Source organism: Bos taurus, chromosome 4 (assembly GCF_002263795.3).
Source record: "Bos taurus isolate L1 Dominette 01449 registration number 42190680 breed Hereford chromosome 4, ARS-UCD2.0, whole genome shotgun sequence".
In the NCBI taxonomy this organism is placed as follows: Eukaryota; Metazoa; Chordata; class Mammalia; order Artiodactyla; family Bovidae; genus Bos; species Bos taurus.
The window spans coordinates 86,408,157-86,435,424 of NC_037331.1; the positions used below are offsets into that span (position 1 = coordinate 86,408,157).

The 27,268-nt window shown below is 37.8% G+C and overlaps 1 protein-coding gene across 7 annotated transcripts in view; it reads left to right on the forward strand.

Annotated features, from left to right (window-relative positions):
• The window catches only part of PTPRZ1 (protein tyrosine phosphatase receptor type Z1), a 209,875-nt gene that overhangs the window by 106,966 nt on the left and 75,641 nt on the right, over positions 1 to 27,268 (forward strand). For all 7 annotated transcript variants that reach the window (XM_010804404.3, XM_010804405.3, NM_001192272.4 and 4 more), the window contains exons 3-8: positions 12,148 to 12,327; positions 14,497 to 14,648; positions 18,067 to 18,162; positions 18,951 to 19,017; positions 24,771 to 24,928; positions 25,073 to 25,223. In XM_010804404.3, coding sequence (XP_010802706.1) covers positions 12,148 to 12,327; positions 14,497 to 14,648; positions 18,067 to 18,162; positions 18,951 to 19,017; positions 24,771 to 24,928; positions 25,073 to 25,223 — 804 coding nt within the window. The remainder of the gene's footprint in view (positions 1 to 12,147; positions 12,328 to 14,496; positions 14,649 to 18,066; positions 18,163 to 18,950; positions 19,018 to 24,770; positions 24,929 to 25,072; positions 25,224 to 27,268) is intronic.

The window sequence follows — 27,268 nt, forward strand, 5'->3', positions numbered from 1 at the left end:
GAGATTTTTGTTTATCTCAGATTTTTCCAAACTAGTAAAGTTGATGTGTATACACTGCTATATTTAAAATGGATAACCAACAAGGTCGTACTATATAGCACAGGGAACTCTGCTCAGTGTTATGTGGCAGCCTGGAAGGGAGGAGTTTTGGGGGAAAATGGATACATGTTAATATATGACTGAATCCCTTCACTGCTCACCTGAAATTATCACAACATTGTTATTTGGCTATTCAGTTTAGTTCAGTTCAGTCTCTCAGTCGTGTCCAACTCTTTGCGACCGCATGAACTGCAGCATGCCAGGCCTCCCTGTCCATCACCGCCTCCCAGAGTTTACCCAAACTCATGTTCACTGAGTCGGTGATGCCATCCAACCATCTTATCCTCTGCTGTCCCCTTCTCCTCCCGACTTCTATCTTTCCCAGCATCAGGGTCTTTTCCAGTGAGTCAGCTCTTCACATCAGGTGGCCAAAGTATTGGAGTTTCAGCTTCAGCATCAGTCCTTCCAATGAACACTCCAGACTGATCTCCTTTAAGATGGACTGGTTGGGTCTCCTTGCAGTCCAAGGGAATCTCAAAAGTCTTCTCTAACACCACAGTTCAAAAGCATCAATTCTTCAGCGCTCAGCTTTCTTTATAGTCCAACTCTCACATCCATACATGACCACTGGAAAAACCATAGCCTTGACTAGATGGACCTTTGTTGACAAAGTAATGTCTCTGCTTTTTAATATGCTGTCTAGGTTGGTCGTAACTTTCCTTCCAAGGAGTAAGCGTCTTTTAATTTCATTGCTGCAATCACCATCTGCAGTGATTTTGGAGCCCCCAAAAATAAAGTCTGCCACTGTTTCCATTGTTTCCCCATCTATTTCCCATGAAGTGATGGGACCGGATGCCATGATCTTAGTTTTCTGAATGTTAAGCTTTAGGCCAACTTTTTCACTCTCTTTCACTTTCATCAAGAGGCTCTTTAGTTCTTCTTCACTTTCTGCCATAAGGGTGGTGTCATCTGCATATCTGAGTTTATTGATATTTCTCCTGGCAATCTTGATTCCAGCTTGTGCTTCGTGCAGCCCAGCTTTTCTCATGATGTACTCTGCATATAAGTTAAGTAAGCAGCGTGACAGTGTACAGCCTTGGCATACTCCTTTTCCTATTTGGAACCAGTCTGTTGTTCCATGTCCAGTTCTAACTGTTGCTTCCTGACCTTCATACAAATTTCTCAAGAGGCAGGTCAGGTGGTCTGGTATTCCCATCTCTTTCAGAATTTTCCACAGTTTGTTGTGATCCACATAGTCAAAGGCTTTGGCACAGTCAATAAAGCAGAAACAGATGTTTTCTGGAACTCTCTTGCTTTTTCCATGATCCAGCGGATGTTGACAATTTGATCTCTGGTTCCTCTGCCTTTTCTAAAACCAGCTTGAACATTTGGAAATTCACGGTTCACATATTGCTGAAGCCTGGCTTGGAGAATTTTGAGCATTACTTTACTAGCGTGTGAGATGAGTGCAATTGTGCGGTAGTTTGAGCATTCTTTGGCATTGCCTTTCTTTGGGATTGGAATGAAAACTGACTTTTTCCAGTCCTGTGGCCACTGCTGAGTTTTCCAAATTTGCTGACACATTGAGTGCAGCACTTTCACAACATCATCTTTTAGGATTTGAAATAACTCAACTGGAATTCCATCACATCCACTAGCTTTGTTCGTAATGATGCTTCCTAAGCATCACTAAGAATTGACTTCCCATTCCAGGATGTCTGGCTCTAGGTGAGTGATCACACCATCGTGATCATCTGGGTCATGAAGATCTTTTTTTGTACAGGTCTTCTGTGTATTCTTGCCACCTCTTCTTAATATCTTCTGCTTCTCTTAGGTCCATACCATTTCTGTCCTTTATCGAGCCCATCTTTGCATGAAATGTTCCCTTGGTATCTCTGATTTTCTTGAAGAGATCTCTAGTCTTTCCCATTCTACTGTTTCCCTCTATTTCTTTGCACTGATCATTGAGGAAGGCTTTCTTTTCTCTCCTTGCTATTATTTAGAATTCTGCATTCAAATGGGTATATCTTTCCTTTTCTCCTTTGCTTTTTGCTTCTCTTCTAAAGAAGAAAAAGTCATAAAATTTTAGACAGTAACTTGGAAGTAAATTTCTAATCACTCCCTGTATTTATTTTTACTGAGCATTAGCTAATAATCTTCTTTAATATAGTCCTTAAGGAAATCTTGTGCTAGCCTTTTCCTGTATAAATTGATAAGTACCTTCCCTGACATTTGTAACCCTCTGTCAGTTGGATGTATCTGCCAGGCTTGCAAAGCTTCTCTGCTGCCCTAATGTCAGCATCCCATTAGGGCAGATAATAATGGAAAATGCCGTCCTGACTAAACGTGTCATGCTGAAATTGTTTGCATTTTATCTGCTTTCAGCACATTTTTAATAGCAACCATAATTTATATTTGCCAACTGCTTTGATCTCTCTAGCTCTGGAAACCTCTCTTTAACCAAAACCATAAGCTGGCATGTCGATTTATGCTTATAAAAATACATCCTCATTCTTCTTCTCAACATGGAAAGTTACCTCGGACATCTTTCTTCCTTTGCTTTCAAATTATGTGAAGATATTTACTGGTGTGACATGAAATCACTCAATGACTGTTGCTCAGTACTTTGGGAGTTTATTTTCTTATCTTTGAGGAAACCCACTTTCTAAAGCAGCTGATTGTATCATCTGAAAAGTGTTTACATACCTAAATATATTTATCCATTTTGCTGGAGTACAGTTATATGCTATATTTTTATTGAAAGTAACACTGATTTACTTCATTTCTGTATTTAAATAAACTGAAATTTGAATCTATGACATCTCACTGCTGATAACTTTGTGCTACTTCAGTGACTTACACATTTAGCTTTTGGTGTATTTGTTAGTACCTATGAAGCAAGTCCAGTGTACTTTATAAAGCTTTGATTTATGGCATATGGAATCTTGAGAGGAGTTTATTCAAAGCAGTTACTTGCATTAATGCCACAATCATTATTGTAGTCTACATTCTAATATTACATTTATATTTTCCTCTTAATAATATTTTATATGTAAATATGTACAGGCACAAATGTTTTCTTACATCAAAATCTGGACTAGACAAGAAATCCATTAAGATTAAAAGCAGTATACGTTTTTCTTAACAATATCTTGATTTTTAAAGAATCAGTTCCAAGTCTTCTGTTATTCAAATCTTGTTAAATATCAGTAATTTATGGTAACCTTGAAAAGAAATAAACATTGGGATTTTAAATCATGTTTATATGAATTTCAGTGGATGTTTGCTGAATGCCTTATACTATATTTTAATTATTTTATTAACTTTTCTGATACTGGAAGATTAGACTCAAGAATCGTGTAAAAAAGAGGGGAACAAAGATTTTTTTTCCTTTGATTTTCATTTTCATCATTTTCTCACTTTTCAAATATTAAAAAGTATGCATTGGTATTTTACTCACCCTTCTTTATTTTAAACTCTGTTTTTCCCCAGTTGATATTTTTATGTTGGACACTGATGGAGTAATAAATACTTTACTACACAAAATGTTTTTTAGAATGTGCTCCTATTTAGAAGGTATATAGTACAAAGATATTGAAGTACAGGTAACTATAGATATTTTCTTGAACTATTGTTCATTCAGGAAATATTTATTTAGGCCTTAAGTGCCAGGTTCTAAGAAAGGTTCTGTGAAATTACAGTATGAGCAAGAAACAGAAACATACTGTATTCCAAATAGATCCAGGCTATCTTAGCCATTCAGGCTTCTACAACAAAATACCATAGACTGGTGGCTTATAAACAACAGAAGTTTATTTATCACAGTTCTGAAGAACCGAAAGTTAAAGGTCAAGGCACCAGCAGACTTTGTATCTAGTGAGGGCTGTTTCTTAGATCACTGTTTTTTCACTGTAACCTCATATTTAGGAGGGGCGAGGGATCTCTCTGGGGTCTCTTTAATAAAGGCACTAATCCTTGATGTCAGTCAGAGCCTTTATGACCTAATCACCTCCTAAAGGCCCCACCTCCAAAGGCTATCACATGGAGAGTAGGATTCTAACATATAAATTTTGGAGGGACTTAAACCTTCAGTCCATTGCACTGGGATTGGGCTTCCCTGGTGGCTCAGACAGAGAAGAGTCTGCCTGCAATGCTGAAGACCTGGGTTCAATCCCTATATCAGGAAGATCCCTTGGAGAAGGAAATGGCAATCCATTCTGGTACTCTTGCTTGGAAAATTCTATGGACAGGGGAGCCTGGCAGGCTATATAGTTCATGCAGTTGCAAAGAGTCAGATACAACAGAGCAACTAACTTTATCAAATCAGATGAAGACACATAGAAGATGCCAGTGGAAGTATCCACTCATTATGCAGCCTCCCTCTTCCTGCTCATCCTGCATTCCTGCCAGTTCAACCTCTCTGATGAGGCAACAGTGAGCTCCTTAGTGTTCCAAAGCCTCAGTGCCTCCCACTGGCCTCCCTAACTACATCTGATTACAGCCTGCCTTTCAGTCTCCCTCGGTAAAGAGGCATCCACTCCCTGCTCACTTCTCTCTGAGCATTGCCTGCACTTTTCTCCCACAGTGAGTTTGCTCAGGCTCATCACCCAAGCAGACATGCTCTCAGTTGCCCTCTGCCTTCTGGATTCTGTCCGTCCCTCAAAACCTGCATTGCATGCGTTGATAACCGTGTTTACCTTCTTTCATCCCATCTACTCCTTTATGCACTTGTCTTATTTTTTATTGAACACATTCCCAACCTTCTGGAATGAAAGAATAAACAAGGATCAAACAAACTTGAACTCATGCATATTTCCTACAGAGCCTACAATTGCTTTCCATTCTGCTTGGAATCAAGAGTGCATAGGATGTAAATACTGGATATATTCGCTTGGTGTTCAAAGTTTATTGCCCAAGCACTTAATTTGTGTCTACCGTGTGCCAGACTCAGAGTTTGGTGATAAGATATAGATGTGATAGATAAGTTGACAAACAACAGACAGTCTGTGAAGTGCTCAAGTAGAGGTGAGCACAGGAAATTCATAGGGGTGGCACTAATTCAGGTGAGTCAATAAATGCATGAAAGAATGGACGACTATGTGAATGAATAATTTAATTCTCCAGAGCTGTCATTTAGTAGTCTGCAGTCCTCCTGATGGGTAAATCACCGTGCTGATCTTCTGCTGCAATGACAATGCATATCCTAATTTCTTCCTTCACAACATTTGTTAATAACTCTCAAGTGATACAGTATAGTTCTAATCAATTCTGTACACCTGCTTTCTTGGATACATCATCCTGGCTTTAATTACTACATGGACTGCAGTCTCCAACTGCAAAATTAAAAACATTAATTTGGGAATTTTAAAAATAATATTTAAGCATAGGGTTAAATATTGCTTCATTATCAAAACAGCTAAAGTATATTTAATGCTTCTTTGATTTATGTTTCATCCTTGTGCACAATTTTAACACAATTTTCTTTTCCTGGATTTCTACTTATGAGTATCTGAAACATCCTTTTTTCAGAGTCCATTGCAAAAATAACATCAAGGTCTTATATTTTTGGACTTTTTCTGTTTTACAGCCTTTTCACTGAGAAATTTTCTTTTCCCTGTTCTCACTCTTTTGTCTTTTAATCACAGAAATTAAGGAGTCTTCCTGAACCTATGCTGTAGTTGGCATGATGAGCTAGTAGGTGATTTAAACTGAGTCCACACTCAGTGTAGTCATTTGATGCACTTCAAACATAATCCAGTGACTCGGGATCGTATACCGTCAGACAACACCCAGTGTGGACATCAGATCTTTCTTGAGATCCTTTAGCAGAAGTTTAGTTGGGACTACTCAACAAAATTGTCATATAACAGACAGGTAGATGTGGCCTACAGTTGAATTTAGAAATGTTCTTTAGTTGGTCAGTTTTCTTTCTTTTTTTTTTTCTTATTTTCATCCTATGTTAGACCCCTGTGAGCTCAGACTAATAAAATGAAAGACATTTTATTTAAAATATATATTAAAAAATGTTCTTAATATAACATTTTTTTGTCTGATTCAGTCATTCAACAAACATTTATTGAATACCTACCATGTGCCAGGCTTTTCTCTAGATGCTAGAGTGTGGAAACAAATAAATAAACATAATTAGTATCTTGTGCTGTGCTGTGCTGGCGCTTCAGTGATGTCCGACTCTTTGCGACCCCATGAACTATAGCCCACCAAGCTCCTCTGTCTATGGGATTTTCCAGGCAAGAATACTGGAGTGGGTTGCCATGCCCTGCTCCAGGCAATCTTTCCCACCCAGGGGTCAAACCCACGTCTCTTATGTCTCCTGCATTGGCAGGCAGGTTCTTTACCACTAGCACTACCTAGGAAGCCCCAGTTAGTAACTTAGGAGAAGAAAAATAAAATAGGAGAAGTGATTGAGAATTGCTGAGGAAGGGAAGTGTATTTTATACAGATTGTTTAGAGAAAGCCTCTCTCTAAAGAGATGTATTTGGGCAGAGACCTGATCAGAAGAAGCCTTGCAGACAAATGGGGCAGAAGATTCCAGAAAGTGAGTGGCAGCAAGTGGTAAGCCCCGAGGCTTCTCATGCTTAAGGAACAGAAAAGAAGTCAGTATGGCTGGACTAGAGAGTCATCACCACAGAGTGGCAGAAAATGAGATCCGAGTGGATGTGACTGGTGACATCATACAGGGTCTATCAGCCCTGGGAAAGAGTCTATATATTTTATTCTAATATGAAAATGCATTGGAAGGACCTAAGTCAATGGCACCCCACTCCAGCACTCTTGCCTGGAAAATCCCATGGATGGAGGAGCCTGGTGGACCGCAGTCGGTGGGGTTGCTAAGAGTCGGACATGACTGAGCGAATTCACTTTCACTTTTCACTTTCATGCATTGGAGAAGAAAATGGCAACCCACTCCAGTGTTCTTGCCTGGAGAATCCCAGGGACGGGGGAGCCTAATGGGCTGCCGTCCATGGGGCCTCACAGAGTCGGACACGACTGAAGCGACTTAGCAGCAGCAGCAGCAGCAGCAGCAAGTCAAGGAGTTATGCATAATCTAACACGTGCTTTAAAAGATGACTAGCTACAGATTGCATTAGTTTTCTTACGCCACACAGCAAATTACTACAAATTTAGTAGCTTAACCTGTATTATCTCATGGTAGACATGGGTCACTTTATTGTTGTTTAGTTGCTAAGTCATGTCCGACTCTTTGCAACTCCATGGATTGCAGCATGCCAGGCTTCCTTGTCTTTCACTGTCTCCCAGAGTTTGCTCAAACTAATGCCCATTGAGTGTATGATGCCATCCAACCATCTCATCCTCTGTTGCCCCCTTCTCCTCCTGCTCTCAATCTTTCCCAGCAACAGGGTCTTTTTCCAATGAGTCGGCTTTTCTCATCAGGTGGCCAAAGTATTGGAGCTTCAGCTTCAGCATCAGTCCTTGCAATGAATGTTCAGGGTTGATTTCCTTTAAGATTGACTGATTTGATCTCCTTGTTGTCCAAGGAGCTCTCAAGAGTATTCTTCACCACCACAGTTTGAAAACATCAATTCTTCAGTATTTAGCCTTCTTTATGGTCCAACTCTCACATCCATGACTACTGGATATGTCTAAGTCATGTTTGTAAAAATTTAATGTGTATATGAATCTCCTGCAGATTGTGTTAAAATGTAGATTCTGACTGGTGAAGCTGCAGTGGAGACCTGACTCTCCTAACAATCTCCTAGTTGATGGTGATGCTGCTTGTGGAACAGCAAGACTTCAGGCCAGGAATGAGGGTAGCTTGGACTAGGGCACTAACAGTGGAGATGAGAAACGACCTAATTAAGGAAATATTTTGAAGGTAGATCCCAAAGGGCTTGCTGAGGAGGAAACAGAGGCATGAGGATGACTTCTGTGTTTATGAACGACAGTGAACGTAGGAGGCACTAACTTGTAGGGCAGAAATCAAGTGTTCAGTTATGGATGTGCTAAGTTAGAATCCACATAAAGATGAGCACAAAATATTATGGACAAAACAGGTTATAAATCGTATTCAGTGTTACTAGGGACTTAAAATTTTGTGTTTCTATGCATCACAACTATCAGACTCTTCCTAAGTGTGCTCAGAATTTATTGTACTGTTTTTAAAAATTTAATAGGAAGAGCTTTATTGATTCATACCGCAGTTTCTCTCTCTTGTTTCGCTTACAATGACATGAGTAAAACAAGCAGTGCTTTCTTGTCTCCATGCCAATGTTCCTTACAGTGAAATTAACATAGTATTATTACTCAATTCTTTAAAGTTGTTCCTAGAAGCCAAAATGTGCATCACTGTGCATATTTAAAGCATATTGTATTCAAGCACTCTAAGCTTAGAGCTAAGATTTTAAAACAAAATAAGTTTTCAGCACCTATTATTGATTCTGGTGAATGCCTCACTAGGAGATGAATTGCCTAATTTTCCCAGGCTATGCAGGCAGTTCCATGGTGTGATTAGTTATTATTTCTTTCCTGGGTTAAATTATGCAAAATGAGCTTTAGCACACAATGACAGCTTGTGTGAAAGTCATCCTCTCTGATTGCCTTATCCCAAAAAGATGGTATAGACTAGAGTTGTATGGATAGTATGTTTTCTTATAATTTCTCTAAACATCAATAGTCTAAAATCTTGGCCTTACCCATACTCATGTTCAAAAAGAAAAGCATTTGAAAGGAAGAAGCTGAAAATGGTGCTGCATTCTCTTTCATGGAATGGCTGCAGAAATGCTAGAGTTTAGCCAGAGAAAAGGTTGAGACTTGGATCTGCAACATTTCCTGTATTTTAATAAATGAACATTAAATAAGACATACCTATTCTTAGCACTTCGTGGGTACTTAGCTCAGTTAATATCCAGTGAGGTAAGGTTATGAGAGATGGTTTATGGCTTCAGGTAGTGTTGAAATAAAGGCAAAATTACAGGGCAATTTTGGTTGAGAGGACTGTTCTTCCTGTGGAACAGATGAAAATTCACTTTACAGTAAACAAAATTCTGGAAAGCCCTGTTTTATTTTTCTTCTTGTTAAACAACAAAGTCTGTTAACTTTTATGACCAGAAAAAAAGAAAAGAGGGAAAAGAAAGAGATATTTCAAAGATAGCCCAGATGATTATGTTTATATAAATGAGACCCTGAGCAGATGGAAATTTGGGCTTCCCTGGTGGCTCAGATGGTAAAGAATCTGCCTGCAATGCAGGAGACTGGGGTTTGATCCCTGGGTCAGGAAGATCCCCTGGAGAAGGGAATGACTATCTACTCCAGTATTCTTGCCTGGAGAATTTCATGGACAGAGGAGCCTGGCTGGCTACAGAGTGGGATTGCATGGGATTGCAGAGTCAGACACGACTGAGTGACTAACACACAACACACACATAAATGGAAATTAAACCAAATCAGTCAATGGCTGGGATGACATATAGTCTACAGCGTCCCCCTTCACCCCATGGAGAGTGCTAAGGAAGTCAGATCATAATCTAACTCCTATCAACTGGACATGTTTTAATCTGGACCCCTGGGTTAGGACTAACATCTGATAAGACAAATGGATTTTCTGTGGATTTGTAAGAGTGTGATGGCTAAACAAGGGTCTTGTTGACCCCTTCTCTTGTTCTCATGATGTACCATATTAAAACCCAGAATCTAAATCTAGGAATACAGTTGTTTCTCAATATCAGAGAGGGATTGTTCCAGGATTCCTTCGGATACCAAAATTTGTGGACGTGCAAATCCCTTATATAAAATGGTGTAGTATTTTCATATCGCCTATATACATGCTTCCATAGTCTTCAAATCATCTCTAGATTATTTATAATAACTAATACAATGTGGCTCAATTGTACAGAGGACAGGGATCAAGACCATCCTCAAGAAAAAGGCAAAAAAGCAAAATGGCTTTCTGAGGAGGCCTTACAAATAGTTGTGAAAAGAAAAGAAGCAAAAAACAAAGGAGAAAAAGATGGATATACCCATTTGAATGCAGAGTTCCAAAGAATAGCAAGGAGACGTAAGAAAGCCTCCCTCAATGATCAGTGCAAAGAAATAGAGGAAAACAATAGAATGGGAAAGACTAGAGATCTCTTCAAGAAAATTAGGGAACCAAGGGAACACTTCATGCAAAGATGGGCTCAGTGAAGTACAGAAATGGTATGGACCTAACAGAAGCAGAAGATATTAAGAAGAGGTGGGAAAAATACACAGAAGAACTGTACAAAAAACATCTTCACAACCCAGAGCCAAACTTCCTGGAATGTGAAGTGAAGTGGGCCTTAGGAAGCATCACTAAGAACAAAGCTAGTGGAGGTGATAGAATTCCAGTTGAGCTATTTCAAATCCCAAAAGATGATGCTGTGAAAGTGCTGCACTCAATATGCCAGCAAATTTGGAAAACTCAGCAGTGGCCACAGGACTGGAAAAGGTCAGTTTTCATTCCAGTCTGAAAGAAAGGCAATGACAAAGGATGTCCAAACTACTCCACACAATTGCACTCATCTCACACACTAGTAAGTAATGCTCAAAATTCTCCAAGCCAGGCTTCAGCTTCTGCAAGTATTGAACTTGCAGATGTTGAAGCTGGCTTTAGAAAAGACAAAGGAACCAGAGATCAAATTGCCAGCATCCACTGGATCACTGAAAAAGCAAGAGAGTTCCAAAAAAAACATCTATTTCTGCTTTACTGACTAAGCCAAAGCCTTTGACTGTGTAGATCACAACAAACTGTGGAAAATTCTGAAAGAGGTGGGATTACCAGACCACCTGACCTGCCTCTTGAGAAATCTGTATGCAGGTCAGGAAGCAACAGTTAGAACCGGACATGGAACAACAGACTGGTTCCAAATAGGAAAAGGAGTACGTCAAGGCTATATATTGTCACCCTGCTTATTTAACTTATATGCAGAGTACATCATGAGAAACGCTGGGCTGGATGAAGCACAACCTGGAATGAAGATTGCCAGGAGAAATATCAATAACCTCAGATATGCAGATGACACCACCCTATAGCAGAAAGTGAGGAAGAACTAAAGAGCAGTTGATGAAAGTGAAAGAGGAGAGTGAAAAAGTTGGCTTAAAGCTCAACATTCAGAAAACTATAAAATCATGGCCTCTGGTCCCATCACTTCATGGCAAATAGATGGGGAAACAATGGAAACAGTGGCAGACTTTATTTTTGGGGGGCTCCAAAATCACTGCAGATGGTGACTGCAGCCATGAAATTAAAAGACGCTTGCTCCTTGGAAGGAAAGTTATGACCAACCCAGATAGCATATTAAAAATCAGAGACATTACTTTGCCAACAAAGGTCTGTGTAGTCAAGGCTATGGTTTTTCCAGTAGTCATGTATGGATATGAGAGTTGGAGTATAAACAAAGCTGAGCGCTGAAGAATTGATGCTTTTGAACTGTGGTGTTGGAGAAGACTCTTGAGAGTCCCTTGGACTGCAAGGAGATCCAACCTGTCCATCCTAAAGGAGATCAGTCCTGAGTGTTCATTGGAAGGACTGATATTGAAGCTGAAGCTCCAATACTTTGGCCAGGTGATGTGAAAAACTGACTCGTTTGAAAAGACCCTGATGCTGGGAAAGATTGAAGGCAGGAGGAGAAGGAGACAACAGAGGATGAAATGGCTGGATGGAATCACCGACTCAATGGACATGAATTTGAGTAAACTGTAGGAGTTGGTGACGGACAAGGAGGCCTGGCGTTCTGCAGTCCATGGGGTCTCAAAGAGTCAGACACAACTGAGGGACTGAATTGAACTGAATACAATGTAAATGCTGTGTAAACAGTTGCATATACGATGTAAATGCTATGTAAATAGTTGTCAGCACTTGGCAAATTAAAGTTTCCTTGGAACATTCTGGAGTTTTTTCCCAAATATTTTTGCTCTGAGGTTGGTTGAATTTGCAGTTGTGAAACCCGTGAATACAGAGACCAATTGTAATTGCTCTTAAGAATTGGTTTAAAGATGTCTCAGTTTTTCCCAATGTTCTATTTTTATGTAACATTAACTACTTTATAAACATAAAATTTAGCTTTTGCATAGTTATTTAAAAACCAAACTTATTGCCATTTTTTCCTCTAGGAGCACTGAATCAAAAAAATTGGGGAAAGAAATATCCAACATGTAATAGCCCCAAACAGTCTCCTATCAATATTGATGAAGATCTTACACAAGTAAATGTGAATCTGAAGAAACTTAAATTTCAGGATTGGGATAAAACATCTTTGGAAAACACATTCATTCATAACACTGGGAAAACAGGTAAAATACTTGCATTTTATTTCTGACTTTAATATGTTTATCAGACTTAGAATGTGTTTAGATTATTTTCATTAAATTTTTCTTTGAATGATGTATGTAGTATGAACTGGATAGAAACTATGGGTACAAGAAATCAAATAGAAAATTGGAAGTTTAGACTTTTAGAAATGTGTACAAACAATTAAATAACCAAAGTCATAATGTTCTCTAGTAATATAGCAATAAAGATGCCTCCACAGGAAGAGCTGATAAAGATAACATAATATATAGCTAATTAACTTAATAACTCTATCACTGGTTAATCACTTAGTCAATCAGGATTTCTTTCTCTTGTGCATTTTATTTGATTTTTTCTACTCAGTTGTATATTATGTTCAATATTTGGATGTGAAAAAAGCAATCTACTATAATTGAATTTTAAGAAATTATTGGTCCTTCTAGATAGAAAGTTTTAAATTATATACTATACTTAGGAAGCACTCTCTAATAAAGCTTTTTTTCTTAGTATGCAAATTATGTCATAAAAATTCCAGTAAGCAACAAATAGAAGTTTACAAAAGCTAGCATTTTTTTCTGATGTTATGTTTTAAATGAAATTGTATGTATATCAACAAGTTATGTAAAAGCAAATATACTCATGGGAAAAAGATTAGAAAAAATATTCACTATAGTAGTAGCCATGTTGGGGTGATTTTATTGTAAGTGATATTTTTCTCTATTTTCCATATTTTGCTAATATAATTGTGTGAATATTGTAATTTAAATTCTGTGAAGGTAGGAATTTTTCTGGATCAGTGCTTGACAAATAATAAGCACTCAATAAGTATTTGTTGAATGAATAATTTTATATGTTATAAGAGGCCTGGCGTGCTGCGGTTCATGGGGTCGCAAAAAGTCGGACACAACTGAGCGACTGAACTGAACTGATAATGTATTATTAATTAAATATATAATAGTATATTGTCCTAAATGTTAGACATTTTAATTACTAGTTTTAGTGGGTGTTACAAAGAAGTAAAGCATGTAATCTCTGCTTCATTTTTCTTGGTGGAGTGTGGTCAAGCACTTAATCTTTAGAGCCACACTTTCTAGGTTCAATTCTGGCCATTTAAAGCACAGTGTGGAACCTTGAGCAAGTTCCTTAACCTTGCTGTGACCAATTTCCTTATCTTGTAAAATAGGGATTGTAATGGTATCACCTTCTATTGTGTAGGATCAAATATTTAATACATGTAAAGTAATGTAATGCCTGTCATGTCATAAGTGATAAATGAATGTTGACCATTATTGTCATTTGTTGCTATTGTTATTATTCATGAAAATGTATATCTCTAACTAGCTATGTCTGCTGGAAAAAAAAAATGCAGCCTAGAAATTATGTTTTACTCAGAAGTCTTTACACTGCGCAGTATGTTGGATTCAGTTCCAAATGCCAAAAGTGATTTCTGCCTAATGAAACAAAGACTATTTAAATCTGACTGAGAGACATTGAAATCCTGCATTAAACTCTCAAGAGAATCATTAATCCCCAGATGACTCCTAAAATACAGATAGTAGATGGTATCTGCTAGGGATCTCTAGAGTTTAAGATTCTGAGACTTGCCAGCGAGGTTTCAAACATGAGATGGCTAAAACCCCTTCAAAAGGAAAAGGTCTCCCGCCTTCCTTGCCACAGTCTAGGACAGAAATTCTGAAGCTTGATGAGGCCTGGGGTGATGCTTGGAAACATAAGGAGATGGGACAAAAGCAGCAGCAGCTTGGTAAGGAAGAGAAACAGGAACATGAGAAGGTTGGAGAAAAGACCTTTCCTTTCCAGTCTTCTGTTCCTTCTCGCTTTAACTGTCCCCTCTCCACCATGTGAGGCATTAGAGGAGCAGGGTTTTGGACACCAAACAAAAAAAACGTAGGCTACCAGACAGACAGGGTAGGTGAACTGCCTGTCTCTTGCTTTAAGTGTTGTATGGCAGTTAAGGTCTTGGATTTATTGTACACTTGTGGCAATAGGATACATTAAGTATATTAATGCAGTTACAAAGTTCAGCTTTCAAAATATGTAGCTTATTTTTTTAATTTATCAAATACATTATGTTCTTAATGTACCTTAAAATTTAAACTTGTAATTTTGATTTTCAAAAACTTAGATGTCAATTTATTGTTTTTTTTTTCAAGTGGAAATTAATCTCACTAATGACTACCGTCTCAGTGGAGGGGTTTCAGAAACAGTGTTCAAAGCAAGCAAGATAGCTTTTCACTGGGGAAAATGCAATATGTCATCTGATGGATCAGAACATAGTTTAGAAGGGCAAAAATTTCCATTAGAGGTAAGTCAGTAGTCCCACTACTTACTATTTCATTTTCTAAGTCACTGGGATTTCATTTAACATATAATTTGAGTCCTTTGTAATTTATACAGTTATATTTTGTTTACTTGGTTAATATCTGCATTTCTCTCTGGACTGAGCTGTATAAGATCTATGGTTGATTTTCCACTTTCTAGTAATGCTGAGTGTCACATTATATTATAGATGATTAGTAAATATTGATGAGTGAATGAATGAATGAAATTCTTCCCATAGCCCATTAGGGAAAAAAGGGGGAAACTTCAACTACTAAAAAATCAATAAACTTCAAATTAAAGTGATAAAATGTTTCAAATTTAAAATCAGCAAATAAATATAATGCATAGTAATATACAATGAAAAATGTGAACACTTTCACACATGTCTGGAGAAGGTATAAATTGGCAAGACTTTCTGGGAAGCATTTCACTTGTTCTTATCAATAACTTTAGATGTTTTATTCTCAATACTTACATTTCAATTTATAGCAATTTAGTCTAAAGAATAATTAAGGACATACTCAAAAATTTGGAGGCAAAGACTTATTTACAATAATAAAAGTTGAAACAAAAGGAAATGATTACATTACAATGGATTATTATAGATCTTGTGAAAATCCTGTTTTAGAATGATTTATTTAACAGAAAAGGTTCGTCATAAGATATGAATGCTTTTAAAAAGCAGAAGGTAAAATAGTATATACAGTGTTATTATTCTAAATTTTGTAAAGCGTGAAACTAATTAATGGCCAAGAGAGAGTCCAGAGTCTAAGTCAAACCGACGAGGCTTGAATATTGGCTTCACATTTAGTTAGTAGTTATATGACATGACATTGTATGAATTATTTAATTTCCCTAAGCTTCTGTTTCTCATCTGTGAAATTGACTTAATAGTAGTAACACTTCTCTGTAGAGTTATTAGGAGGGTTAAATGAAAGGTTGAATTATTACTGTTGTAAAAATAATGGAAGGAAACCAAGAAAACATTAATTGTAATTTTCTCTGGGTGATGGCATTATTACCTTTTCTCCTTTAAAACTCTCATATTTTCTAGATCGCCTGTGTTAAAGTTGTATTTTTACTTTTATAATTCAAAGCATTTATTGATAATAAAAATAAAATGAGTTAGTTATTTAATAAAGGATTAAAAAATAATGTGGATAAACACATTCAAATGTGTGGCTTATAATTTCTTAAATATCCTTAAAGAAAAGTATATTTATCAAATCCTGTTTGTCAGAAATATGAAAATCAACTCATTAAACAGGTAACATTCTCAATTCTGAGAGTTTAGCTCTCTCACAGTACTCCTTAGAACAGAGGTGAAAATCAAGAAAACCCTAAAAATAACACAAGCCATGATTCAGTAAAATTGTACAGAATCTGTGTACTAAACCTCATATATTTTTCTTATTTAGAAGCCCCTCAAATCATCTCTCAGAGATGTCATTTGTTTGTTGTTTCTTTTTATTCAATTTGTAAACATTAATGGGTTTTATTTTATTTATTTACTTTTTTTTTTTTTGCCAAACCATGTGCTTTGCAGAATCTTGGTTCTTCAACCGGGGATGGAACTGAAGCCCACAGCAATGAAAGCCCTGAATCCTAATTACTGGACCATCAGGGAGCTCCCTGTTGTTTATTTTTTAAAACATTCACCATATAATTGTGCAAGCAGGAGCAACTATACTCCAAGAAAAAAAATAATAAATTGTCTCTCCAGATTTTGGTTTCTTGAGTTGTGCTAAATTAAGTGATGGAAGTTTATTGAATAGCTAGGTCATTCTCAAATAAAATAATTTACTGAAACATTAAAAAAAAAATTGTGCAAGTGGAGAAACTAGAGGGTATCCTTGATTGCTCTTTTTTCCTGGCCTCTCACATCCTATAATCATCTCCTCAGTTCTGCCCCTAAATGATGTGTGAGGTCAGAAAAAGTTTCCAGCCATCTTAGTCTCTTACTTGGATGTCCCTGAAGCTAGTTTCTCTCCAGTCTTAATCCCTTCCACTGGCCACCCCTACCCCTTAGCCCTGCCCCCCCATCAAGGACTTTCTATTGCCCTCCGGCCCAAACTGCTGGGACTACCTCACAGTCCTTCTTGCTGTGACCCCTGCCCACTTCTCCAGTCTCATATCTCTCTTCTCTTCTCACATGTGCTCAGCTGAAATCCTAACACTTTCAGTTTCCCACACTTCTCATACTTTCTTGCCTGTAGGCTTTTCCTAGCTGGACCCTCTGACTTGAACACACTTCTCTTCTGCCTTCTCATTTGCCAGCTTTAGAATCATTCATGCTTCAGGGTGGCTGAAAGGTTTTGGTGACTACCCAAGACAGGAGACACTGCTTTCTTCTGCTTCACACCCACTAGTTCTCTGATCACAGCCCTCACTGCACATTAATCATCTCTGAGGGTTCTGTTCTTACCTTAGTTACATCTCTAAACTACCTGTATCTAATTTCCAAGCCCATGACACGAGGAACATCAACCTATCAGAGAGTGAAGGCTATCATAGATGTATGGACTGAAGTAGAAATTAACAAGGTGGCTCAGATAGGGAAGACTCTGCCTGCAGTGTGGGAGACCTGGGTTCAATCCTTGGATCAGGAAGATCCCTAGAGAAGGAAATGGCTAACCACTCCAGTATTCTTGCCTGGGGAATTTCACAGACAGAGGAGCCTGGTGAACCCATGGGAGCCCATGGGATCACAGGGTCAGACACGACTGAGTGACTAACACACATACATAACCTCACAGCAGGAGGAGAGACTTGAAATAAGGAATTTAGGACTCCTTTGGTATTTTTTAGGTAGAAGCAGAGATTCCTTGAGGGTTTCACTCTTAGTAGAGCTCAAGACAGTAATATCCAAAACTGGTAACTCAGACCATCAAGTAGGTCACATCCATTCAAGGAAGGTTGAAACCGTATTTGAAAGAATTCCATCAAAATAGTTAAAATAGCATCTGATTATTTATTTTATTTGGAAATTCCATGATAGTCCAGGGAGTAGGACTTTGTACTTTCACTGCCAAGGATGAAGGTTCAGTCCCTGGTCGGAGAACTAAGATCCTGCAAACCGCTCAAAGTACAGCCCAAAAAATTAAAGTAAAGTAAATTTATTACATTTGAAAATTGCTCAGTCTCAAAGTGGTAATTTCAGGTCTAGATCTGTCTAACTTCATATTTTGTTCTTTGTTGAAGAGTAATTGATAGTAAATGTAGCTTTGTATACATGTAATTAATAAAATATTCTGAAATTTTGCAAAATATAGAATTATATCATTTATAAAATGTCTCAAATTGAACTTATTGAACTGATAAATTATTTAATTATTTTATTGTCTTTTTGCTGAAGTTTTTGTGAAGTCTTTGTAATAAAGCCATCAATATTATGTTTATAGATGCAGATCTACTGCTTTGATGCAGACCGATTTTCAAGCTTTGAAGAAGCAATTAAAGGAAAAGGGAAGTTAAGAGCTTTATCCATTTTATTTGAGGTAATCATGTGTGTGTATATATTTATATATTCACATAGGGATTTAGCACTAACTTTTCAATCATGGGGAATATCAAAGCACGTTTTTTTTTAACAAATAGAAGGGCTCACAAATGGAATGATACCTGGTCATCATTTCAAAGAGAACAACCTCTTACCTGGTATGTTTCAAAGGGGACTCTTACTCACAGACTTAGAGAACGAACTTATGGTTGCCAGTGGAGGGGTTGGGGGGAAGGGACAGTTAGGGATTTTGGAATGAACATATACATTCTGCTGTGTTTAAAATGGATAACCAACAAGGAGCTGCCGTGTTGCACATGGAACTCTGCTCCATGTTATGTGGCAGCCTGGATGGGAGGGGAGTTTGGGGGAGAATGGACACATGTATGTGTATGGCTGAGTCCATTCACCGTTCAGCTGAAACTGTCGCAACATTGTGCTATACACCGATACAAAATAAAAAGGTTTTTGTAGAAGGGCTCTTGTATTCCTTAGTTAGGAATGTCACTTCCAATCTCTATACTTGTACACTATGAGATTTGCCCATTTGCAGAGCATCAATGTGATACAGCAACGACTGTGAATAGTAACATTTTAAAATATTCTTTTCTTAATTGGAAATTGAAGTAATCAGGTGTTTGTTTTATTCGTTCTTACTTTGCTGTGGGAAAAAAGTGTGCCTTTAGAGGACATTACTTTGGAATACGTAAAATGGAATTCACTAATCGATACATGAATACCTAGTCAAATATTTTATACCATTTTTAGAATGTCATTCTTTCACAGGTTGGAATAGAAGAAAATTTGGACTACAAGGCAATTATAGATGGAGTGGAGAGGGTTAGTCGTTTTGGTAAGCTATGTGGAGAAATCTCTTTCTTCTAGATTTACTTTGGATTCGTATGAATTTGCAATGTTATTAAAATTGCTTGTACCAAGGAATAAGGGAAGATATTTGTAAAGAGGAGAAATCTCTCACATCTGACCCTTGACAATTTATACATTTCTCACTGAAGAACAATTTAATCAGAAATTTTTGTCACAGAAAATCATAAAATGTTAATGTAAGTAGGAAGTTGAAGTTTTATAATTTTATTACTAAAAATAATTTAATCACATTATGCATTTAAATGTATTTTTTTACTCTATCTCTGCTTGGTTTACTATAAAAGACTCTAATGTGTGATCTGAAACCAGTTAATTTTAATAAAAATTATATTCTAAAGTGAAAAGGGAATTGTTACTCAAGTTCAAATTATTCCTTGGTGGTTTCCTTGGTAAGTCCTTTGCTTTACCAATATAAGATTTTTTGGAAGGCGAATGCTTACATATAACAAGACATGCTGTGCTTTTATATTGTTCTGCTTCCTATCTCATAGATCTAGTAATTTGTCACAGCACCTGATTTTGACAATGTTGGCAGGAAACAGAAAACACATTATTTTATTTTTATTAAGTACCCACAAACAGGGTATTAATGTTGTCCTGAGTTATCAATAAAAAGAGGATTATTCCTCTCGGGAAAGCTGCAAAATTTGAAATCAGAAACATAACTCACAACTGATCATTTTCTTGAAAACAGAAGTCTGGCCTAGGATTAATTCATCTTTGTCAATTTTATGTGAGAACCTGAATTAACCAATCTTTTCAGAAGTTGGGAATATGTGAGCTCCTACAGTGCAGCTTTCATTTTTTTTTGTTTTGAAAGGTATAGTCAAACACAGCATCAAGCTGTTATCTCCTTGCATCTACCCAGATTGTAAAATTTAACACTGAATACCATAAGCCACACTTAATTTTTTCCTCATTTAGTCAGAAAGTGGAATCTATGCAGACTGCAAGAAGGCAACTAGTTTGAAATCCTATGATGTAAAATGTGAACATGAATGTTTCCAGGCCTTGCACCAGGCTGTGGGGACCGCAGAAGTGATGCTAACACTAGTTGTTAGTCCTGATTTGTGTAACTGTGACACTTGGACCACTTACTTGAGGCCTCTTCAGTGTTTCTGGGGGACTATAGGAGGGTATAGTACGAGCTTAGGAAATCAGTTTGCTCATGTTCTTGGACTAAACTTTCCTTTCTAATATCTACTGTCTGTAAGCCATTAAGGGGGATACTTCATCAGAACCTGTTGCATAATACCCTTCCTGGGAATATGGGTTTCCTGATAGCATCCTGCCTCTGTCCCGGCTCTTAATTCAGAAGCAGTACAAATGGTCCCCTGGGCTGGCTGGGAACACATATTTGTCTGCCCTCTGTTCCCCTCTCTGTCTTCTGTCTCTCTACCAGTGTACCAACTTCTTCCCTCCTTTTTTTTTTTTTTTTTTACCAAAAAATAAAATCCTCTACGCCTATCAACTCATCTACTTAATATTTCCATATACTTAGCAAGGACACCTAAGCCCATACAACTGGTAAGTGGTAAAGCCAGGATTTAGGACCTGTCTGTCCAAAAAGATTGTTCCAATATATTGTAGAGATTTATAGTAATTCTATATTTCCAAACACATATAAAACACCTGTCAATTTGATTGAAATAGTTGTGAAATGTGATCCATCCAAACTAAGTAAATTAAGTCCTCCCAAAGTTAAATGTTTCCATTTTGAGAATTCTTGGATTAAATGTAATCCTGTTTCAGAGTCTAGAAAGTCCCCCAGTGCCCAATAAGCAGAAGGCTTCCCAATATTGGCTGCCAGCCATTGATGCTGGGAATTTGAAGGCAATGCTGGTCTTTAGACAGTGACTCAGAAACTAACTCCCAAATCCTGCCACATATTCTTCATATAACGTGAGTTCCACAAAAACCAACATTTCCCAAACATCCTTCTGATTATAAAATCTGTCTTACCACAGTGTGAGCTGGTGGCTCAGTTCCTGTATTTTTCTCTAAGAGACAAGCCCATCTTTTCCCTTCCCTCTTTCTTGTGTTCTTTTCTTTCCCTTTCTTCGGTCACACCTGCTCTATGTTAGGCATTGCTCTCACATGGAGTGGTGAGAAATAGGGTATATAGCAATACAAAGATAACAATAGAAAGATAATGCATCAATCTTCCCCAAACAGAGCCCACGCACATGCACACAAAAATTGTTCATTGAAATCTTTCAAGTTGCAAGGAAGAGTCATACCCAGGTAACATCGTCAGTGATTCTCAAATGGGAATTCTCATCAGATGACTTGTGTACAAAAGTCATCTGATTAGTCAAGTGATTAGGAAAGCATTCCTAATCACAAACACAGCCCAGGAATTTGTATATTGACAAATCCTCACCACCACCATCCTAAGTCTAATTATCCTAGGTGATGAATTGGTTTTAAGTATTAAATGGCTTTTTCCTTGCCCTGGACCTAGAAATGGTCTTTGTCTTTATTTCCCTCTCACTCTCCTCATCTTTTCCCCTCCTGCCATCAGCCTTCCAGGGAAGGAAGATCTGATTGATTTGTTTATCACTGATTAAGAAAGAAGAGGATGACAGAGTGAATGACTGATCACAAATAGAGCAACACTGACTCATGTATGATTCTTGTTTAGCAATAGTGAGGTTATTCAGATGAAGTGCATGTTTTTGCAAGCCACAAGAAACCACCTTAGTCCAGTTTCTTGTAAGGTGATGGTGCAATTAAAAAATACTACTGTGATTGCAAAGTCTTGTAATATTGGAAAGAAACTTAGGACATGCAGGTACATAATAAAAAAATAAGGTAGAAAGTACTCAACATATTCATAACAGAGACTAGATGAGTGGTGTGTGCTTCAGAGGCAGGAAGAATGGATTCTGTATAGAAAAGAGGGAAGGAGGAATCACCTTTTTTTCTGATTCTTTGTCTTCTTCCTAACTTTTCCCCCCTTCTATTTCTTTCCCGATTTCACAAAAATTATCTACTTCACCATCCCTATTCAAATCTGATTTTCCTTTTCTGGCCTCTAGGTCTCCTGTTGTCAGTTTCATTTCCCACCTAAATTAGCAGGGAGTCAATTGGAGAACAATTAATTAATGTTCTCCACCTCCATATTTCCACAGAACATTTGTAAAAGAAGTTTTTCCTTCATCAAAGGAAGAAATGTAGTCCACTGATGATTAAAAAGGAGGCTATTTAATCACAAATTTTTGAGATATCAAAAACATAAATTTGAAAATGTTTAAATATTCACATATTTGAAATAGTTTCCTTAGTTTCTGTGAACTTGAATCTGAGTCTGAATTCTAAATAATCTTGTCTTGACATTGCAGGAGAGGAAAACATACTTTTAGAAGTTACTAATTAATCCTTTAAACCTAATGTAACCTGAATTTTCTAGCAGATTAAAACTAGATTTGGGTTGTACGTACACAGCACTATCAATTCAATCAACAGGTTTTTACTTCTAAGATTTAGTCTTGACTTCAGACTGGAAGAAGTTATCTATAATTTTATTAGCGCTATCCCTCTTCCTGAGAAAAATTTCTGTATTACAGGAAAACTAATATTCAATAATTTAACTTTTGTGTGTGCTAGTGTGTTTAGTCGTGTCCAGCTCTTTGCAACCTCATGAACTGTAGCCCACCAGACTTCGCTGTCCCTGGAATTTTCCAGGCAAGAATACTAGAGCGGGTTGTCATTTTCCTACTCCAGAGGATCTTCCCGACCCAGGGATCAAACCCAGGTCTCTTGCATCTCCTGCATTAGCAGGCAGATTCTTTGCCACTGAGTCACCTGGAAAGCCCAATGGAAATAATTTTTTTCCATGAGGATGTGTCCAGTCTTCATATCGTGTAGAACAGATCAGGTCATCTGATCCAATTATTTCATTTTAAAAGGAGGAATGTGGGATTCACTAAGACTAAAATCTTGCAAAGCCTTCACTCTACTTGAGGTTTTCAACCCTGGCTGCATGTTTGAATCACCTGGGGATTCTTTTTAAAACATGTAGGCACACCTAGCCTAAAAAATGTAGATACCTAAGTCCCACTGCTGCAGATGGGGTCTGGGACACTGGTATTTTTTTTTTTTTAATGCTCCCCAGATAATTCATATGCTACTATTCTGCACTGTGGCACCTCACTTAGACTAGATGAAATTAGCTTTGGGGACTATTTCTTAATGACCGAAATGTACGAGACAGAAAAGAAGACATGCATTTGGCTGGGTAAGAGTTAAGAGGATGGGAAAATAAGTTAGATACTGGTAAGCTTGCCTGCGTGTATGTTCAGTCACTTCAGTCATGTCCGACTCTTTGCAACCCTATGGACTGTAGCCAGCCAGGCTACTCTGTCCGTGGGATTCTCTAGGCAAAAATACTGGAATGGGTTGCCGTGCCATCTTCCGGGTATCTTCCCCACCCAGGGATCAAACCTACATCTCCTGCGTCTCTTGCGTTGCAGGCAGATTCTTTACCCACTGAGCCACCTGGGAAGCTCCTGGGAAGCATATTGCTACCCATATGAGTGAGAACTGGTACACAGAGAGCTAAATGGCCAAGGCAGTGCCTTTGGTAAGAGCCATTTGAAAGATGCAAGATCAAAAATGGGACTTTTCAAGGAGACAGCTATAATTGGATTGTTTCAAGGTTCCCAGACTTAGGAAAGCTCTACCAATTTTTTGTAGGAATTCTCTATTCTCAATTCAGCTTATAAATAAAAAATCAATATTTTTATTATAAAATAATGATATTTTCATATATAAAATTTGAAATACATTTCCTATTCTTTGTCTTGCCTTTTTACTCTCTAAATGGTGACTGTTGACAAATAGACTGAGTATCAAGTAGATCATTTTTCCCTCTGTGAATAACACTTTTTGCAAGCTATTTCATAAATCTCAACCTATCCTATGATTATGAAGATAATTTTCTATGTTTTATTCTAAAATCTTTATTGTTCTGTCCACATTTAGATCCAGACTCTACTTAGAATTGATTTGTGATTATGGTGTGAAGGAGGGAATAAAGATTCATGGTTTGCATAAGTATATCTGATTGATATAGCATGGTTTATTGAAAAGGCCATGCATTTCAACTACGTAATAATTTTTCCTGTTATAAGTCAAATAATCACATATGTGTGGATCTGGACTCTTTATTCTCTTCCATTGTTCTCTTAGTCCATCTTGGCCTTTTTTTCCTTTTTCTTACTTTATTGTAAGTAAAAAAAATGTCCTGGTCCTCCAGTTCAGTGTAAGAAGTGGTGCTAGAAGATGTCCTTGTCTCATTCTTTATCACTAGGGGAAAACCTTTCAGTAAGTCATCCTAAAGTATGATGTTCATTATAGATAATTTTCATCAGAATATGGTTTTGTTTTCCACAAGTTGATATTCAATCTTATTGAATGATTTCCTGGTATCTATTCATATGGCCATATGATTTCTGAATCTTTCATATGGAAAAATAATCTTTCCAGCATCTTGCCCATGTAAAGATAGAGCAACTAACACCAAGTTGTGATATGTGCAAGAAAATTTAGAATATGTCAGTTTTATCTCCATTTTAGATATGTATCTAAAATGTTCTTAAAATTTCAGTTCTGATTAAATACATACCAAAATATATGTTTCAGTTGCATAGAGGCTTTGAACAGCTAAGTTCCAGTGTTAGGATTTCAGCTGAGATGTATATGATTCCTTTGTAGGGAAACAGGCTGCGTTGGATCCATTCACATTGCTGAACCTTCTGCCAAACTCAACTGACAAGTATTACACTTACAATGGCTCCCTGACATCTCCTCCCTGCACAGACACCGTTGACTGGATTATTTTTAAAGATACAGTTAGCATTTCTGAAAGCCAGGTAATCTTGGAAGTTCAAACAAATGGAGTAATTTGAAGCAATTTAAAAAGAAATATTTTCTACAGAATATCTGTTTTAAAGCATTTGCTGATATGCCTTTGAAGCAAGTATGTTAAATTATAAGTTAAATTATCTTCTTTCCAGTTGGCTGTTTTCTGTGAAGTTCTTACAATGCAACAGTCTGGTTATGTCATGTTGATGGACTACTTACAAAATAATTTTCGAGAACAACAATACAAGTTCTCCAGGCAGGTGTTTTCCTCATATACTGGAAAGGAAGAGATTCATGAAGCAGGTGTGTATTGAAATATAATTTTTCTGTAAGTCCTATTAAATTCAGTGGTGTAGGAGGTAATTTTGGCATCATGGACAATATACAAGACTTCGATTTTTGGAAATATTTTGATTATAGAATTGTAGCCTTAGGTAAGCTATTTAACTTCTCTGAATCTCAGTTGCCATATTTATAAAATGACAATTAAAAATATCTGTCCTGGGGACTTCCCTGGTGATCCAGTGGTTAAGATTCTTCCCTGCAACATTCCAGGGAGCAGCTACACCCAGGCACAACTAGAGAGTCCGTGCCACAAGGAAAGACCCCACGTGATGTGACAAAGGTCCAGCATACCATAGTAAGACCCAACACAGCCAAATAAACAATACAGTTGTGAATTATGTGCACACACTATGAAGAAAATCTGTTCCTCCTTCCATGAATAAAACCATTTTGCAAGTCAGAAACATTGAGATTCAGGAAGGAAAGTTTTTTCCTAAAACATACAGTAGTTGGTGGCAAAGCCACCTACACACCTCCAAATTCACTTTATGGCATTTGCTTGTGTAACAGCTCTAAGAGGGGAAAGAATAAGGGTGAGGTGTTCAGAGCTTGGGAAGATTTCTTCTTGTTGGGATGACTTGGGAATCTCCGTGGGAGAAGCACATTTGACCTGAGTCTTGACGTGTGTTGGGGTTTTAAAGAAGTACTCGTCTGTGTGTTGGCAGCTCCCAGAGAGGCTAGTGTCTAGTACGGACAGAAACCCAAGGCACTGAATTATTAATGAATAAAAAGTGAGTCCTTTCCCCAGTTTCCTTCTTTAAAAGAAAAGAAGTTTGTCCTTGTCAAGCCCAGGCGATGGAGAGGAGGCAGAGGGAAAGCCTGCGGAGTGCCCTCGGGGTCTTTTGAAGCTGACCCGGCAGTCAGAAGCCTTTCAAAGTGTCCAGAGGACACAGTCATTGCGTCTGCTGACTTGTTCTTTTCAGTTCACTGTGAGGCTGCGCTGGTTCGTGAAAGAGTTGAAGTGGCCTCTGCTTTGGGGACTGAAAACCTTTCCAAGAATATGGTCTTCTTTGATCCCAGCCCCATAATGAATTTTTGGCTGTGTATAATATTAATTCAATAATCGTCTGCTTTTAAAGATTAGGCATTAAAGCAGCATGTTTCTGTTGTTTCAAAGTAGTATTTGTGAGATTGTTTATCCTTTAACAACAACATAAACGAAGTACAACAGTGATGAATTGCTGTGTTTACTATGACATTGTTTCAAATTAATTGCTCCAAAGTGAGGAAATTTAATTATATTTCTACCAACAATACTAAATACTAAGACCTCTTGTGTGGTAAATAATCCCCAATTGATTAAAAATAATAAATAGATCTAACCATCTCCTTTTCTGAAATACAAATGACCAAATAACAAAATATAGACAATGTTTGGCCGTGAATTAGTCGTACTGTATTAGTTGTACTAGTTATTAGTTATATTGTATTAAAACTCTTCAGTGGCTCCCATGGGCTTTCCAGGTGGCTCACTGGTAAAGAATCTGCCTGCCCCAGTGCAGGAGAATCAAGAGACATGGGTTTCACCCCTGGGTCAGGAAGATCCCCTGAAGGAGGAAATGCAACCCACTCCAGTATTCTTGCTTAAAAAATTCCATGGACAGAGTAACCTGACCTGGAGAGCTGCAGTCCATGGGGTCACAAAGAGTCAGACACGACTCAGTGACTGAGCGAGCACAGCACACAAAAGCGGCTCCCACTGCGTTTAGGATAAAACCCAAATTGTTTGTCATTGCGTGGTAGGTCCTGTCTGGTACTTACTGGCCTCAGTGCTTACTCTTCCCCGGCCAACTTCCTTCCTTTATCCTGAACTCAGTGAGGTCCCTGAAGAGGACAGACCACACTCTCCCAGGTTGCACCTAGACACGCTTTTTCCTTCCCATGGCGTGTTCTTCCTTGCAGTCTTCCTGTGTTGTCTCCCCCTTGTCCTCAAGACTCAAGTACGTAAGCAGTTGCCTCCACCAAGGAGCCATGTCTGACCCTCCATCCAGCCCTACCAAGCC